The sequence below is a fragment of the Poecilia reticulata genome, chromosome 4 (assembly GCF_904066995.2).
Source record: "Poecilia reticulata chromosome 4, P_reticulata-male-v2, whole genome shotgun sequence".
Classification (NCBI taxonomy): domain Eukaryota; kingdom Metazoa; phylum Chordata; class Actinopteri; order Cyprinodontiformes; family Poeciliidae; genus Poecilia; species Poecilia reticulata.
Genome location: NC_088833.1, coordinates 30,903,218 through 30,923,163, shown reverse-complemented (window position 1 = coordinate 30,923,163; position 19,946 = coordinate 30,903,218). Strand labels below are relative to the sequence as shown.

General features: G+C 37.7%; 1 protein-coding gene across 2 annotated transcripts in view; it reads left to right on the top strand.

The window, feature by feature from the left end:
• naaladl2 (N-acetylated alpha-linked acidic dipeptidase like 2) overlaps positions 1-19,946 on the top strand; it is a 416,483-nt gene that overhangs the window by 219,334 nt on the left and 177,203 nt on the right. For both annotated transcript variants that reach the window (XM_017304561.2, XM_008407820.3), the window contains 2 exons: positions 8,168-8,287; positions 13,785-13,917. In XM_017304561.2, coding sequence (XP_017160050.1) covers positions 8,168-8,287; positions 13,785-13,917 — 253 coding nt within the window. The remainder of the gene's footprint in view (positions 1-8,167; positions 8,288-13,784; positions 13,918-19,946) is intronic.

Here is a 19,946-nt window from a genome sequence, read left to right as displayed (position 1 = left end):
CCTGCCGGTTCCCAGGCTCTGGTTCTCTGTCTGTGACATCCAGAGCAGAGGGAGGTGAAGTGGCATTCGCTTCATTTCTATCCTGTTTGGTAAACATTTTGACCGGATTAAATAGTTTGAAAGTCAGTTCATTCATTTTTACTCAGCTTCACCTCACATTCAGCTCATGGAAAAAACATCAGATGGGAAAAAAACAGAAGTAAACTAAGTAGATAAATTGGAGTTTAGGTGCACACAGATGTACTTACAGGACATTTTCATACAAAAGAACATGTATTTAATTTATTTATTTTTATTTTTTTCACAATTGGGTTGATGACAGTCAAATTATACCAAAATCTCCTCATGAAAAAGTTTTCTAAAAAAAGGTACGGATCATGTGGACACCTACAGCTGATACAAGAGTGACCTATATTGTATATGTTGTATGTTGCTGCATCTTTGTCTTTCCTTGCAACTACTTTGATTTCTTTCACCTGAATTGTACAGCACTGATATCTCATCATATGTAGAAAACGTTTCAAAAATCAGAATATTTACGCCCAGGATAATGCACCAAACTCTAAATTTAAGTAATCTTATGTACTAAATGGACTCAAATGAGACATAAACAACACCTACAGCAAAGTAAAGTTTAATTAAAAAAAAAACAAACAAGTAGGTGCATCGGGTCCGAACCACTGAGCAGTTTACACACACTGTACTAACAAAGATAGGAACTGAGCTTACAAGTGCAGTGGCTCCAGATAACTCCAAAATATGGAAACCATTAAAAAAAAGTCTTTTAAAAGATGGCATTTGAGTCATAATAGATGCGTGGTTAATCTTTTCCACCATCCTTCCAGAGTGTGAAGGTTAATGGAAGTCATTATGCATGTAGTCTGCCTGCGTTGGGCGCCAGTCACACACATACAAAGAAATGCCGTCACACTATTTTTAGAGGATTTTACTTCTCTGTATCCCGGGAACAGAGAAAGGGGTTGAAGGAGAAGCTTGTTATTCCCTTGAGCCCCCCCGCTCGGCCTGAGGGCAGATGAAAAGTTGGAGCCATTCTCTGAATACCAAGTTTTTCCTCTCACTCTCTGCTCCCCCCGCTTTCCGTTCTCCTTTCTCTGCTTTGCTTGATCCATCCAGCTGTCCTCTTGTGGAAGTCAAACCAAAAGGAGGGTCACAGTCATCCATCACCAGATTATTTTCTAGCTTCATTCCATTCCTTTCCTTGCATAAAGTGGCAGTTTGCAGGGTCTATGCATTGCTTCCACAATTAAATATGGCATTGGTGATTGATAGAGTGGAGTCCTTGTGAAGAATACGGAACTATTGATTCCTGATATGTTGGCCATGTTTGGAGGGCTAGTCCTCTGGGGATGAGGCACATTTGCACATATGTATCTGTCCAAATTTGTAATGTTCACATATATGTTTGTTATAATTAAATGAAGCACTGCAGCAGGTAGATTTTAACCAAGTTTAACAATATATATTTAGATGTGATATGCAAAGATTTTCTATAGTCTGTATTTCATAGGGACCAGTGCAGTTCTGAACAAATCCATGTGTATGCAAATAACAGAGTTGAGGATGAGGTAAAGACAAGGGCTTCATTAAGTGTCTCAACATCACAGAGTCAGGAAGTTCAGGGATGCTTTTTAAATGCTCACTTCTGAAATGAAATGCCTTTCAAGGAAGGCAGTAGGGAAAAGCTTCTAACTAATTCAACAAAGCTTAGAAGATTGCTTCCCTTGTCGTTTGTGTGTTTGCACTCTTCACCCCTTTTTCTTCTCTCCATTCTCTGTGTTTTGGCAACATACTTCACAATCAGCTGCATATGTAATGATTGTGACCATTTATTTGCCACCCCGTTCATTGGTGCTCCCTAAGTGGAATGGTTTAATTCAAAGTATATTTATCTGACTGTATGTCGCAGTCAAAGTTGGGTTTTAACCTAAATTCAATTGAGAAGCTGTGAAAGGACTTGAAAACTGACCTACTTTGCAAATAATTGGTGAACCTGTCACTCTTGGTAGAAAGGGCGGTTCTACAAAATAGAGACTCATCCTGCACTTTGAAAAATTTAGAAAATCGTGTGTCCTTTTCCCTCTATAGGCAATTTTTGAATGTGTTGTAAAACGCCCATATCTACGTATCTCCTGTTAAAAAGGGGTCATTAACATAACTACATGTTAGCTCTGTCTAACATGTAGTTTGCACTTTCTCTCCAGTTTCAGTAAAATTCATGTTACTGATTACATTTAATTGAATAAAACAGTTGTTTGTCCGTGTTGCCCTGTGATGGATTGCTGGTGTGCACCCTGCCTCTCGCCCCCTGGAGATCATCAGCAGCCTCTCTTTATCCTGCACCAATACGTATCCATGTACAGTAGACTGATGAGCCATCCAGTTGCTCAAAGGAGTTATTTTTTTTAAAATAGCGTCATATACACTGTAATTTATAATTACGCCCCTATGTTGTTTTTAATCCTGTAATGTTTTGTTTATAAAACAATACAGGATGTTTTGTAACAACAATCCAATAATCCATGTGTCCCCATGTGTCATGGGTAGGACTGTGTCATTTTATAGATTCTACGATACTTATCAATATTTTTTATCCACGGGTATCAATACATTAAATCCTACTTTGAATTTTATGTCAAATTCACATGAATTAAATGACAGCTATCACAAATGACATATTGTTTTACGAACTTGCACATGTACAAATATAAAAATGACATGTAATGAACCAACCAGTTACTATTAATTAAATAATGAAATAGATAAATTACCTAATGTAAGTGAATAAGACAAAAAATGTTCCTTTTTTGCATAACCAAATACACAAAGCCGTACAATTCACATTCAAACAAAGCGAATGTATAACAAATGCATACCAAAAACATTTATTACACCAATATTTCACCATCAGTTAAATTAATTCAATCCAAGTCTATTGAACAATCACAAAATGTCACCAAAATCATTCTGTACCTATACAATCTTTCAAAACATCTTAATATATCAAATCATATACATTTGTGTAGTTTTTGTATATTGTGATATACATTTTATTGTGAGCAGAATATCGTATTGTGAGATCGGTGTATTGCTACAGCCTTTGTCATGGGAACACATGTATGAATGTTAGAAAGGAAAATAAGCATGTCTGCATTTAGGAATGTTTAAAAGTGTGTTGAGAAACCATATCATCAAGCATTGTGGAAAGAGAAGATAGGAAAACATATTTTACATTATAAAATAATGCACAGATTGAGATGGCACCACAATAACAGGCTTGGAAGGCAGGACATATCCAATCACAAAGGCAGTAGTCCTGCCAGGTTAAGTGAGCCAGTCAAACAGGTGAGGACAGGCAGACGTCAGACTGTTTTACTCCTCATTAACCTTAACAGAAGTAAAAAACAGAACTGCCCCCCAAACTCTGGGTGAGGTACCCTGGGGCAGTTGGTGACATCTTCAGTGGAACAGCCTGAAAATTAGATGTATTTGGGAGTTTGAGAACTCTATTAACTGTCGAGATATAATGTATGAAGTGCTGCCCTTTACGCGAAGCTCTACTTGGCCTCCTGCCGCCTGGATCAGAGGAAGAAAATGGGATAGCCCTTTCAGCCACCACCTGATTCACTGTGGAGTCAGAAAACCTGTTTTCTCTATCTGATCCTCCTGATGCTGTCGAAATACGGATCACTGCTAGACATAGTTTGAAGATCATCTTCTCCACAACAATAACTAGTTTTTGTGGAGACAAGAGTCTAGTAACAGACATGTTACTAGACAAGTCTGTCAACAGTGTTGCATTGGGACACAAGAGATCTGTTCCATCTCACCTTTTACTAATCACACCTACAGTCTGTGATGTCAGTATGTCTGTTAAAGGCAAACCTTCAAAAGGATGCTCGCATTCATATGTATGTCTCTTATTCTCACAATAAGAGACATGCAGATGTACCATGACACATTTATGTTACTTACTTCTGTCTTTGTCTTTAAATCAAATTCCTAGTGATTCATGGGCTTTTATGCAGCTTTCCTAACGTTTCACTAATGTGCTTTTTTCTTTGCTTGAAATGGTAAGAAAAGTGCAAAGAACTAAGTCCAACTATGTTTTGAAGAGCTGGCAATAACCTTTCTATGCAATTTTAAATGTTTTAGTTGATCAAATGACCTAACGAAGTCTTACCTCCAGTGTCTATTAGATCACATTTTTTACAGGACCAGTTGGCATGACGCCGGCTCCACCCCACTTCAGGAAGCAGAGCAAACCTCCAGCAAAAAAACAGTGTTATAATGAAACTCAATGTGGAAACTCAATATGTTACCAAAGACATTTTGAGTCATTTTTATCTTATCAGCAAAGACAAAAGGCAAGAAAATTCTCCAATGAGTCGTCCACCAGGTCTGTAAGGTTATCACAGCTAGAAGAAGAATGATGAGGGCCACAAAGTCTCGTTGGATGTGAGTGAAAAATGTCTTCAGCACATTTTGTACTCACTTGATCAGTAATAACTCAAATGAGTTATTTGAGTTAACTCATTTGTTATTTGAGTTATTATTAACTCAAATAACTCATTTGAGTTAACTCAAATGAGTTATTGAAAATTTTGTCTTCAGGAAATTGCTTAGAAAAAAACAGCAGCATAAAAAGGTGCTTATATGTTAATACAGCAGCTAGTACAGTATATGTTTTCATGCTGCCATAGAGCTACCTATTTAATTTACTCAGAAAATCAAGCATAACTGCCTTCACTTATTGATCTTTGATTTGACTTTCAGTCATACAGTGTCTATTATGACAAAAAATGTCAAAATAGACACTGCAACATAATAGACTGGGATGTTAGCTACCAGTCACCTTTATACAGACCAACATGTTGCTGGCAATCACATTTTGATTCAACTGGACATGAAGTCGGCTGCAGGCCTTGATCCATTTTTCCAGACTTCATTTGGGTTTTGGAAATTGAATAAATTGTTTCCGCCCTCTAAGCGCTCTGGGTAACGGCTGTCGGAATTGCATGTTAACCATTGACAACGTTTGATTTCCTTTTATTTTCCTCATTCTTTGTGACCGCAGTGTGTTTGCAATAATGAACTCAGCAATGCTGATGGAGGCTCAGTTCCTCTGCATAAAAGGGCGTGTACTTTGGGGCAATTTACAACCGCTGGTTGGTCATTTGATGACATTCCCCCTGGAATTATTGACAGGTATTTATTGACATCATGTCAATTGTATAAAGTTATTTTTTTTTGTCTGATACAAAATAGGCACAGACCATTGAATCTAAAACTTTCTAAAAAAGAAAACATCAGATGAAGATCCAGAGTTTAAATAGATGCTATAGAAATGGATCCCTAAATGTCCTTAAGCATACGAGCAACACAACTCATAAAAAATATCGACTAATTCAACTAAGAAGCTAAATGTACAGCTGGAATTATTCTAGAAGGTTTTAACAATAGTGGGATAGATGATGGTGCCTATGGTGGTGGGAGTTACCCTGTAATTGATGGGTTGCCAGTTTGAAATCTCACTTTGTATGTCTCAGTCATTGTGTCCTTGGGCAATACACTTGACCCACCTCGCCTGCTGGTGGTGGTCAGAGGGCCCAACGACGGCCTGGCAGTCTCTCCTCTGTCAGACTACCCTATGGCAGCTGTGGCTACTATCCAGTAGCTTGGAACCATCAGTGTGTGAATATGTGTGTAGGTGGGTGAATTGAGATTGAGTGTGAAGTGTTTTGGGGTCCTCTGGACTTGACAAAGTACTATTCAAGTACAGGTGAAGTACCGTGGTGGAAGTTCAACTTGGGTACCAAGATATCATATTTCAAAATCAGGTTTCCCTGTTATTTTATTCATATCTGTTGGATAATATATGAGACGAAGGTCAAAAAGGTCAGTGTAGACACCTTTTGGTGTAGTTTCTCCACATCCAATGGATTTTCCTCATAAGGGACAGTCAAGGTCATTTCTATCCTATTTGAAATTGGGAAATATGGACAAGATCACAAAGCACATGACTTCGTCATATTATCATCTCTGTGTTTATAATTGGTCAAAATATCTTACTTGTCTCTATCCAAAAGCTCACAAGGGAGAAACCAGTGCTTTGGCATGACAGAAAAAAGGGAAAGAAATGAACTGATGCTTTATGTTAGGCTGGTCTGACTCACAGAATTCAACTAAATTCATTGATGTGAATTTCGATGTGAGCTGCAGTTTTTCTCTGTAATTTTTATTTATTTTTTTCATTTTTTTATGCTTGAATGTGACCATAGCTTAGAAAGGAAGTAGTAATACATTATAGGATGAGACCAGTTTAAATAATTGGGCACCATTCATCAACATATTATTTTGTTTGCCCTCAATTTTAAATCTAGTTCGAAGGACACGCATAGTGGGAAAATGAAATATTTGTGTATAATGACGCTAATTCTTTTAGCCAGAGCTGTCACCTCCATCGTTAATTTAACTACCTTGCTAAGATGAAACGGAAGAATGCGAGCCAGGAGGAGGGAGACAGGGATTCAGTTCAAGCAGAACCATCTCAGTGAGCAGAGAGATTATTCAGTATTACATTTCACTGTGCCTTGTACTGTTTCCCAGCCTGCAAGTTAAATGGAAAGACTTTTATGATGCAAATGCAGGCAGCAGTGATAAATCTCTCCTGCTCTCTTCTCCTGAACTCCCCTGATTCAAAGCGATGTGCTCTCTCTCACTTTCTCTCTCTCTTCCTCGCTCCCTCTTTCTCTTTGACTCATTGGCACAGTCCCTCTTTACCACTTGCACGCTTTCTTCCCGCTGCAGCGTTGTGTTACACTCGCCCCCAGGCCACATGAAAAATGAATCAGAGCCAGGTGATGCGGTGAGGGAGTGTTAAAGTGAGGGTGCGGCAAGTAGGAGAGGGATGAATGAGAGCGAGAGACCCCAAAAAGTAACGCTTTGACTTTCCCCAACAACTTCTAGGTCACCGGGATGAGGAGGATGAAAACACTCTCAAAGATTCACACAAACAGATTCACTCATGCCAGCAGACAACACCGGCTCGCTGTCAACACCTTTTTAGAATAAAGACTGGATGAATACAAACTAAATAATTTCTCTTGAAGCTTCAACAGATCTACAAACACAAAGCAGCCACTTTATTAGACACATCTGTTTGCTATGAGGAATAGCAAATCAGCCAATCATATGCCATAAGCCCAAGGCATATAGGTGAGTTGATGAAGTTCAGATTAAACATCAAAAAGGGGGGGATAGGGAGGAAGTAAGTGACTTTGAACAGGTCATGGTGTTGGTCCAGGATGGGCCAGTCTGAGCCTTCCAAAACCAAATGGAGGTTATACCAGAAGGGAACTTATGCCAGCAAGATTAACAAAATGTCCATTTCAATATTTGATGTTGTGTTGTAGTTTTAGCATTTTGTTGACTCTTGTGGCCTACCGTAGTTCCCCATCAGGACCAGAAAACTCATCAGTACATAAGATGATCTGCAGTGTTGCACACAGACAGGCCACATTAAGCTTTTTTTTATATTTAAAAAAACTCTTTCTTACCGAATTATTGACTATTTTTATTTTTATTTTTACTTTTGTTTTTGTTCATTCTTAGAATTTCATTCTTGTGAGCAGGTCTACTAACAAGAATGAAATTATTTTTCCTTTCTTAACACCACCAGAAAGATAAGGAGTAAGGTCTTCCTTTCTGAAGACCTGCTAATAGTACGTTCTTATTTTGATGTGAGCCATATTATGACATTTGACAGCAAATGGTACAGTGGCACATTGTGCAGCATCTTTGTGTTTTTGGGTTTTCATTTTATTATCATAGAAATTCTTGATTAAAAACCTAAACATCTAGACAGACTGATACATTTAGTTGTCCTCTTAGGTAAATTAGTTTGTAGCATTGCCGGCCATTTACATATATATATGCGTACGCAAACATGTCATTAACATTGAGTTAAAAAAACATACATCAGTAAAAATGTCATTTTAGCTGAAGGAAACGGCTAAAATGAGCCTTTCAGTGGATGTGTATTGTCTGCTAACGTCTAGTGTCATCTCTGTATCATATTGATCTCAAATATTGCTAGATTCCTTTTGAAAATATATTTTCTGTAAGAAGCTGCTTTGTTTCTCTCCAGGGAGAGGTGGTGGATGTCCAGTATGCCAGTGTGGAAGACTTGAGAAGAGCCAAAGACTCCCTGAACCTCACTAACCAGATTGCTGTGGTCAAGCTTGGTCAAGCTCCCTTATTATATAAGGTAAGAACAAATCAAAGTACAGCAGGATTCTGCTGATAAACGCCTCTCATTAATCACTTAAGGTAGACCATTCAGATACTTGACACCTCCATGCAGGGAATCCAGCAACAAGAAGGAACAGATTTGCCCACACTGAGGAGAAACATCTTTTGACCTTCAGAAATAACTTGGTTATAACTCAGACATGTTTCCCGTCCAATAAAAAGATTGATGATTTATCTTATGGCTCCAACTGTAGCATACTAATTGCAGCCTGTTACAAAAGGAATCTTCTACTCAACTTGAGCTAATTTGTCATGCACCTCATTTTTTATACAGTATTTTCTATAAAAATCCTCAACCTGCTCCTTTGCTGGATTCCGTTAGCGTACTAACATTAGCAGTGCTTTGATTGATTAGGCCTATTTCTGCTTGGATTTGTTCCAAACTCTGCTTAAAGCAGTTTTGCCATCAATTAGAATATGGCAGGGAAAATACGAATTCCTACCCAGTTAATTAAAACATAAACGTTTACTTGCATGTTAATTGCTCATAAATTTAGCTGCACGTTCCGTTCAGTCAAAAGGTAATGTGATTATACAAACCTGCATGCAAACTCTAAGAGAATATTTGGTGACAGAAATTTCCACTAATGAATAATTTCATTGTTTACCACAGAAATAAGAATTGGTTGCAGTAAACTGAATTATCTTAATCCTTTCATGTAGCTTTTTAAAACACTGGGACTCATCAATAAAATCTAAAATAAAAATAAAAAACTTTCTGCCACAGTTCAGCTTCTGCAGAAAATTATTCGTCTTTTATATAAAGCTACTGAGAAAAGAGAAAAGCGGATGTGGGACAGTGGAGGTGACTGCACATTATCTGAATGTACCCAGTTGAACACATCACACCATACTGGAACCTGTGGAACCTGTAATGATCCAGTAAGAAGCTGTTGACCCATTTGCTCATCTCCACCTAGGTTGTGACAGAGTTGATCATGTGTTCCTCCTAATGGTGCTGCGAGTTAGCAGCTGAGAGAAATGATTGCCCTTTATATACAAGTGGGGAAAAAAGTGATTGATGAGCCTTGAACTCTCACTAATGAATGTGTGACGGTGACTGCAGGCCCAATGTTACACAGCCAGCAAGAGTCACACTTGACAAAAGCAAGATGCTTCTGTTTATCTTCATGGTTAAACCCTGTTTGGTTCTATTACCCTCAGAGTTAATGTATATCCACTCAGTCCTAAATCAGCATATTTTGTTCTGTAAATCGAATGTTTTCAGCCCATTAAATGGCTTTTAGCTCTGAACATTTTTTTTTATTGTTTCTGTCATTTGGAATGAAATTATGTTTGCCGATGCGGGACTGCTCAACAGCATGTCAGCTTTTTAGTCCAAATCAAGAGTCGCTAAAAGACAGTGAGTGTTCTAACATGTTCTCGTTGTCATCCTTTAAACTCTATATATTTTAGAAGTAGCTGTCCATGATCTACACATGTAATCCAAACATAATATACAGCTCTGGAAAAAAATAAGAAACCACTGCACACAACCCCATTGAAAACCTCCTGGTTATACCACCAAATATTCATTTCTGAACTCCTCCTGAGTTAAAACGTTAAAACGTCTAATTTAATATTATTGTTTTCTTTGCATCATTTGAGGTCTGAAAGAAATGCATCTTTTTTGTTAATTTGACCATTTTTCATTTTCTGCAAATAAATACCACATTTTTGCTTGGAATTTCAGTCGTGTTGTCAGTAGTTCATAGAATAAAATAATAATGTTCATTTTATTCAAACATATAACTATAAAAAGTAAAATCAGAGAAAATGATCATTTTAAGTGATCTCTTAATTTTTTCCAGAGCTGTATGTGATGAATCTTAACATTTTGCACATCCTTGTTAAAAGAATACAGTATACATTAAAAAGGTCCAATAATCGTGTTGTATAAATGTCCACTCACTGTTGTATGATAGTGGTTATGAACCTAAAGTAAAGCTCAGCTGGATTAATCAGGCACATGTGTCCTTTAGCTAAAGCCACAGGATCAGAAGAATCTCATTATCCAAAGATATCAGTAAGGATAAGAATTTAAAAAATATATATATATTATCGTCTCTCCTTGTGTGTGTTTTTAAGGATGTTTTCCCAGCTGGTAGTTGAGTAAACTAGGTTACATAGGGGACAAAAATGGGAAAATTCATTTCATTTCCAGCTGCTGTGGTTTTCTTCAACATTGCAGTGATTCAAATCTGGCTCTAATGTAAAGTGCTGTTGATTTTTTATATGAGTATAATGATTTTATCTAATATGATTATGAGGTTGTTTTAATTATGTTTTCTGTGGTGTCAATTTGTCCCCATTGAGTTCCTTTTGTTATGTGTTTTGTTGGTGTAGGCATGATGTGGGTCAGCAGATTGTCAAACTGAGGTCAGGCGAGACGGAGATGGTGCTTATTGGAACCTGGTCAGAGTCCACTTAGGTTCTGAGATTCTCCCAATGCACGTCTGAAACAAAATGTCAGACGGTGGTGCACTATGACATCATAGTGCACAAGCATCCAGGTTGAGGCATTGGATGCGTTTTTTGAGGTGCAAAACACGTTTGGTCTGAATGCAGCATAATTAAAATTGAAGCAAGAGGAATGTATAATACATTTTACTGCCAACAGAGATGTCGTTCATCTTTACACTTCGCTCTTCTCTGTGGGGGATAAAACAGTTTATATTTATGCTTTCATAAAACTGACATTCATTGTTCGTCGCTGGTCCTTGCCGGGTTGTGGTAGTGTTTGTTTGTAGTATTCATTGGGCGAAAAGTGAGGTACACTCTGGACAGTCTGCCAGTCCATCTCAGGGAAACACAATATTAATCCTGCATACACTCACCAGGCACCTTTTTATTTTTACACACTGTTCTAGTATTGATTTTGCATCTGTTTTTACCTCAGAACTGCCTTAGTTATGGCATAGATTCAAAAATATATCAGTCATATCCCTCAGAGATTTCCATCTACTTTAAAATGAAATGATGTCAGATTTATATAGGGCTTATCAGGACCCTCAAAGACGCTTTACAAGGATTCATACACACATTCATACACTGATGTAGCCACAGCTGGCCTCTCTCCTCATATTAATGTAAGTGATGGCATCACATAGCTGCAGCAGATGCATGATGAGAATGTCCTGTTCCACAACATCCAAAGATGCTCCATTGATGGAGGACATGGAGCTACAGTGAACTTGTTGACATGCTCAAGAAAGCAGTTTGAGATGATTTGAGCTTTGTGACACGGTGCATTATCCTGGGTACATTGCGGTCACAGCAGGATGGACACGGACACCAACAACGCTCTGTTAGGTTGACGTGTTCAAATGAGTGTCAAGGTTGCCCAAAGTGTGCAAAAAAAAATAAAAAATCTTATACATACTTTCACTGTATTTATAAAGAACAGATTCTTTTCATGAAGATTTGCAGAGTGAGTTGCAGATGCAAATGATTTTACATTTTGTAAAATGTAAAATTTACATGTTACATTTTACATTATTTACATGATAAGACTGATTAGCAGTCTTAGCAGCTGCTAAAACTGTCTTAGCAACTGATTTTTATTGCTGTTCTCTATGTGTTCAGTGTTATTGCAGAGAAGGACAGAGTTGTGTAGTGTGTGGAATGTCTGTGGCTGGTGTCACATGTTCAATAAAACTGTTATTTACACCCATAAAACAATAAAAAACAGAAACAAGGACGCCTCCCACTGACAGCTGTGAAATACAGCTCTGTTCTGTGACAACTGCAACATCTTTCTGCCTTTCCCATCACTGCTGTTGAATAAATGAATGCCGTCATAATCGAACATCTGCGATCACTCAATCAGAATATTCATTCAATAAGAATGTAATAAGCTAATTTAGTGATGACTGTACTTCTTGTGGTAAAGTGACAATTTAATGCTGTGCTGTTTTACTTGCTTTTAAAGCCTGATAAATAGACAAACACCTCTAAACTGTTTACATGATGTCTGTTGCTTGCTGGAGATTTCCACAAGGTGGCGCATCAACAAACTAACAGTGCAAAACATCCAGATGTTCAGGATGCTAATGATGAACAAAAATCAACAAAATAATGCAGTCAATGATTATTGATACTCATTGAGTATTTTTAGGGTCTTGGGTCTTGCTATGTTGTAGCTAATGATTTCAAACATGCAAATGATTAAAAGCAGTATGGAGATTATTGAAAGCCAGTTGAAATGCCACCTGTTGTGTTTTCTTTGGTTGGTGTCGAGCAACATCCCACATTTTGATTGGATAATAGCATTATACTAATAATACATTTCACTAACAGTTCAGTGTTTTCAGTTCGTCTCTTGCCACTGCAGGTGTCTCCAGATTCGCTGAACATCGTCTCCACCATTCCAAAGCTTTAATTTTCTCCCACTGAAGCTGTTCATTTCCTGGTTTTGACTCACTGTGATGCTGAAAAATAGTTATTTTTCAGTTCATAATGTAATCTACCTTGACAAAAATTCTAGTTTTCTAAATCTAAAGATACCCCACAGTATAATGCTGCCGCCACCATGGTGGTATGCTGCACCTTTGGAGATGTATAGTGTTGTTCTTCTGCTGACATTTTTTAACATTTTCTGCAAACTGGACTTTGCTAAATGATGCAGGTGAGCATATTTCACAAAAAAGCTAAAACTAGAGAAGCAGTTTTTAAAAAATTTACTTTTTACATTTCCCGTTATTCCAGTAGTTTTGTTTTGGTTTAATTGTATGACATGAATAAATAAGGATGGAAAAAGGTTTGAATTCCTTTTTTATAGTTAAATCTGGTATTTTAACAGGAGCATGTAGACTGTTTTATACCCACTCTCCACTTATAAAATAAGAAAAAAATATAAGTAAAATCCGATAAACAAGCAAAAGCACTGTATAAGGAATATTTCTTTAACTGTTGCTATGATGAAATTCTTTGTCATTGTGCCAACTTCAGGTTATTGGTGGGTTTCTAGCTTATTAGATGAGTCCTGGTCTTTTTTTTTTGCTTTTGGAAGACTTCTTGTTTGCTTATTTGTGTCTCAAAGTCATTTTGCTTCAGACTCTCATCACAACCTGTTCTCAACATTAATCGATGTGTTCCTCAGTTTATGTTTTTCTAAAGATGCAAAATCAATATTTTACATGATTTGTAAAATATTGATTTTGCAAATCAATATTGTAAAATCAATATTGCAAATATTGATTTTGCATCTAATAGTTACTATGAGATGTAACTTACATCTCATAGTTTTTGCGCATAGTTTTCTTTAATGTAATTTTCCTTCTTTCACTATTTGCAGTAGGTGTTTGGACTTTCGTTTTCTTTACAATACCTGTCCTGCCACAAGAAATTTAACTTGCAACATGTTTATGAATAAGAAGTACAAATGTTTTTAATTATACCTTGGGAGAATTAATGATCTCTTTAATTATACTTCTGTGTGTTTTTGCACCCAGCTGTCTCTGTTATCTGACTTCGGTTTTCGAGGCGTTCTTCTCTACATCGATCCCTGTGACGCGCCGCCTGGCCGAAACATCTGGCACGAAGCTTTCAGAGTCACTTTAAATCCTGGAGGAAACCCTTCCTTTGGTAAGTGACCAAGATGTTTTTTTGTTTTTTTTAATATTAGAATAGATTTCAGCTGATAGGATTTTTTAATTCAATTCTTTTGATGGCCTATTATTGTAATTCTCAAATCATAGCACATTTGCTTGTCCAGTGCATTGGCCTACCGCTGCACAATAATAGTACCCACAAACAATACGGAAAGTAAATGTACTTAATTGTTGATATAATCTGATATTTTAAAAGTAAATGTAGCAAATAAAGATATTTTGGTAATTCTAACTGGGCTAAAACAAGAGAGGGTCACTGTCATTTAACTTCAGACAGAGTGCACAGCTTTTTTTTTTCAGCGTATGTAAACTTCTGGCTCCAACTCAGTAAAGTTATGTGGCAACCAGCATCTTCCCAGTCATAATATTCCAAAGTGTTAAATTATTTCTGAAGAAGAGATCATTATTTTTTCTAGGGGTGCACCAATGTGAAAATTCTGGCCACTATCGATATCCAATATTAATATTGCAGTTATGTTTACGGATGTTATATGTATCTCCTGGTCATTCTGACACGGTGAAGAAAACATCCACATAACCCTGGCATTGCTTCTCTGCTCAGATTAAACACCTCCAACTCAGAGCTGCATCACTAACCAAGTAGCACATGACCAACCCTCCTCTTCCCCCTGAAACACAAACAGCTGAAGAATGGAAATACATATTGGTTATTAATATCAGCACACTTTACTTATTTTTAAGAAATGACTAATGTTGGCTGATACCGATGTTAATGTGGACATCCGTAATATTTTTATCTTTTGACTGCACTTCATAACAAACCTAACTCACACTTCTATTCAGTGGCGTTTTTAAAGGCTGACTTAGTTATTTTAGTGGAAACTCATATAAAGTCTTCAGAATGATGAGGCCACTTTGTTAGGCACACCTTACTAGAGCCAGGTTAAATTTCCTTCGAATTCCCAGATTGAGTGAAACTCACATCTTTCTGACAACGACCTCTCTGACTTATGGTTACTCTGCTGGGTGGTTTAACACACACCAACATATTATCTACAACAAGAACAGACTAATCACTGAAAAAACAATGCTGAACAATTTACAGAAATGACTAAAATAAACATAAATCCTCCCCACAATACCGCATTGAAGACACATGACAAACAAATACACCAGAATAATGCAAATATTTAAACTCTGTTTTCAATTAATTAACAGTTTCCATCTTCTTCATTGGTCTTCACAATGTTAAAATATGTTCACTAAAGAGCAAATCGGCAGGAAAAGTGGGTCTATTATTCACTCACATTAAAACTGCTTTACCTCCTTATAACAGGGACATGGCAGGTGGCTTTCAGTATGTGACAACATAGAAGGAGTAAACCAACTAATATTCACAAGTTATTTTTTTTCTGACATGGCTATGTGAATTTGTTTTGCACCATTTGTTTGGGATTATTTGGTGCAAAATTGTAAGTATAAGATTTTTTTAAAGTGTGACTGAAATAATACAATTTGTGTCTTGTAGTTTAAGAATCTGAAGAGGTGTAGCTGTTATTTTGTATTTAGACTGAAAAAAAACTTTTGCTCCTAAAATACCTTCATAAAACAGTCTTACTACTTAAGTTACTTCACAGACATGTGATGGGGGACTTTGTAAAGGAACACATTGGATTGTTGAATTCACTCAGCCCTGTTACTGATGCACTGATTAAACACCTCCAACAGTTACATAAAAAGGATTTTATGTAACTTTAACAAGTCAAAAAATTATGTTAAACTTAATAAAGTGTGTTTTGTTTGAAATTCCAACGCGTAATAAAATTACTCAAAATTAATACAAATAAATAAATAAATATTAGTTTGGACTGAGCTCCATCTATTTAATTCAACACTAAACTGAGTTCATTTTTTGAGTGTACCTTGCGATGCAGCATTCCTCTGTTGCTGCAGACTTTTCTACAGCTCATATGTGAAGTAAATCTCCCTTTCCACCTCATCCCAGAGGTGATCTATTGGATTAAAATCTGGGGTCTGTGGAGACCATTGGAGACCAGTGAAATCTTTTTGATGTCCAGTAAACCAGCTGGAGATAACTGGAGCTTTGTGACATGCTGCGTTATCCTGCTGGACGTAGCTATCAGAATACGAGTGGTCATTAAGGAACTGGCATGGTCAGCAACAATACTCAGGCAGGGTTTTGATGGTTAATTGATGCCCAGTTAATACCAAGGGCCCAAAGGGTTCCAAGAATCACCACATAAACATAATCTCAGGTAGAGATGTAACTCAATAAAATCTCTAGCTGATGTTAGTTAAATAACACCAAAACCCGCCTCCATCCTCTACACCCAGGTCATACACCAGTATTTTAAAGCTGCGATCTAATGAGGCTAAAGTATAATAATATGTGTTGCTGGTTACCTCTACAGAAAATAGATAACTTTTGTAATAAATACCATGATACAGCAACCAATCACAAGTACAAACAACTGAATTATTAGGTTGCTTTAAATAAGTTTCTCTAATTTTGTTGAAGTATTCTCTCTTGAACGTCGTCCAGATTTGAAACATGCTCCCGTATCTTACCCTGGCCTCAGGCAGAGGACGTCGTTCTGCTGTATTTAAATCAGCCTCCCAGGGCTCATGTCCTCTTTGACCCCAGTCCTGTCCCCACTTCCTGGTTTTATGCTGGGTCTGCTCAACAGGGATGTGTCATTACCACTCAAGTATCCTTAGTCCTTGTAATAGCCTGAGTGCCACGGTGCAAAGACCTGTTGGAACCCCAGCAGATGTCTGGAGCTGCTGTGTGAGTGTGTGAAGGAGTGTGTACAGTGTGTATTTCACTAGAAAAGAGACAGATGCTGGCCATCCTATCAGATGGCCGGTTCCCCATCAAGGTTCTCAGTGCTAACTGAGCTCAGGAGACCAGAGGATGATAAACGACGCCTAATTGCACATATGTGCCAAAGGTAGTTTGGATATGAAGGTTATTTTTAATCTTCTAAAACATATCATACAGTAAATGAGAAGAGGGAAGTATTTAGTTTAACAAGGATTTTATCTGTGCATACAGACATTTTTTATTTCTCAATGGCCAGATCTACAGAAACTTGAGAATTCACTGAAAAGATGAGGGTAGCTATAGCGATAGATATCCTGTCACAGTCTATGAAACTGGCTTCACAAGAACAAGATGAGATTTCACAATGCTTGTTTTAAAAATTGTAGTATTATGTATTTCCCAGAAATATGGTGGCATTTTATAGTGGAATAAAGTAACTAAAGTAAAAATGCAGTCTCTTATCAAATAGGACTTAAAAAAAAATTGATGTCATAAGTTAAGACCTTGAAATTAGGCCTCTGTCTCTTTCAAAACTCCTACGTTTATGATGACTGCCTCATCACAACATGGCTTCTCTATTAACCCTTCAACAACATTTTTGTCAGTGTTGCATTGAGAAGTAGCTGCTATAATGAGCTCAGCAGATGCACAGTTCCACCAAGTGTTTGCTAATTGCTGCTGGCTAGTCTGAAGAAACTTGGAAACTGGAGCTCTGAGGAGAAGCTGCGCCTGGAAGCCATTGCTATGTCTAACCAGGAGTTTATTACTGCTGAATGGTTGCCATTAGAGATTAAAGGATTTGTCAAACATGCAAGAAAGAATCAAAGCAACACTCTAGGTATGTTTTTGATGAATGAATAACTTTTTAACACGACATGAACCTCAGAAATGTCAATTTTACATGATACTGCCCCTTTAAAAAAGTGTTATTTTTACAAATACACAAAAGAGTTGCTCAAATCACTCACTGTGGTTTATAGAATCTGCTTTAGGGGTCATTGCTTTAGGGGTCACTGCTTTAGGGGTGGTCAGCATCGGGTTGGGGGGCTGGGTGCACCTGCTTTGCCTGATGGTTCATGTGGTCATTGCTGGTCTGGGCAGTTCTCTGGTTCCCTAGGAAACTGCTTGCCTTTGGTTAGACTCAGTTCTTTCAGACCTCTCCTGTGGGGTAGCCCTCCTCTGGGGGCTCGTCTCTGTTGTTGCCAGGGAACGGCATATTTTGACAGAAGCACCCCTACCTCCAAGAAGTGGATATGAGAATGTTGAATTAATGTGATTCACTTATCACATCACTTTCCAATAAATCTTTACTCAGGCTGTCATTTTTATAATAATCTAATGCCACTAACACAGTAAAATATATTACTGCTTAAATCCAAGATAGATTTTTATTCTCCTTAAATTAAATAAATGAAAGATTATTTCGGTTCATTCACACATGACATTTATGAATCCATACTTTAATGGTTCAGTTTCATTAAAATATTTCAGGAAGCTGCAACGTCCTCAGATCTCTGGGAGCCACGAAATGGAGAAATATTTCATTTGCTGTCTTTCTATCAGAGCAGAGAGTAAGTTGGAAGTATTCACACACCTATTCATTGACGACCAATAATGTCTCATCTAACTGGATATTATTGGTAATATCCAGTAATATCCAAAAGCACTTGAGGTCAGAAAAATTTAATTTGTACCTCAGGCTGCTGGTCTCCCACACACTGAGTAAAACATATAGTTTTTTAATAATGTGTGCATCCATCTCCTTATCTTTTTCTGCCAGGTTTGAACTTTTTACACGTTAGTTTTATGGAAGAGTTCATAAAGGATTTTCATAGTGTGGAGTTGGGAATCCAGCTTCACATCTTCTCTCCAAGAACATTTCTGCTAGTTGGATCTCAAAAGTATTAACACACCTAACAAATGGCATAAAAGCATGAAAAATGATTTTAAAATTCCCTCTCCTTTAATTTATTCTATTTTGTTTAATAAGTATATGTGTTGTGGGAGCCTGCACAGTGGCGCAGTTGGTAGAGCTGTTGCCTTGCAGCAAGAAGGTTCTGGGTTCGATTCCCGGCCCCGGTCTTTCTTCTGCATGGAGTTTGCATGTTCTCCCTGTGCATGTGTGGGTTTTCTCCAGGTACTCCGGTTTCCTCCCACAATCCAAAAACATGACTGTCAGATGGTAGATGGTATGACTGTCAGTGCATGGTTGTTTGTCCTGTGTGTCTCTGTGTTGCCCTGCGACAGACTGGTGACCTGTCCAGGGTGACCCCTGCCTCTCGCCCGGAACGTTAGCTGGAGATAGGCACCAGCAACCCTCCCGACCCCACTGAGGGAGAAGGATGTAAGAAAATGGATGGATGGATATACCTGCTTTTCATTTGTGACTCACTTTAGACAAGTATCTTTTTGCCCAATGTCGCACATATCTAAGATCAGTGGAGATAATCTTGTTTGCAAGAAAGAAGTTCAGAATTTTCTTGACATTCTGTTGTTTTAACTTGTTACATAAAGCAGAAAGGGTCAGGGTGAAAGTTTTTCCAAACCGTGGACGAGACCAGAAGCTGGTCAGTGTGGCAGCCAGGAGGATGGCTGCCTCGCTGAGAGAATGCTGCAGGAATTTCTAGCAATTACTGCTGGTGTTCTGAATGTGACAATAGCATTCTTTGTATGTCTGGACTAAGGATTAGGGTTGAAGACCGAAGGATTATATTTCTAAAATAAAAACATTCAGGCCTGGTTGTGGTGCAGTTATCACCAGCACTAAATACTAGGATTGTGTAATACTTATGCATATTTTGGTTTCAATACTGACTTAGAGTCAGTATTGCCGATATTTTGGATCAATCCTCTTTCATCCACCAAATACCAGGCAGCATTGACCCAAAACTGTCTGCTGGAAAACCGAACTTAGAAGGATTTTGTTATTGTCAGAAGAAAAGAAGTGTAGCGATGCCTAGCCAGAGGCCTGTAGGGATGTTTTGTCGTTGCTGCATTTTGTAAACAGCAAAATAGCAGTAGGGTGTGCAAACTTATCTCTCCAACTTGAACCAAAAATGGCAGTTAGATTAATAATGTACTCGTCGTACCTTTCATTAAATATCAAGTCCTTTTGTGTAAACTTGCTTGACATGTACGCTTTGATTTTTTTTTCATACGGACTAAATATGAGCTTCTGTTGATCTCTAAGTATCTTG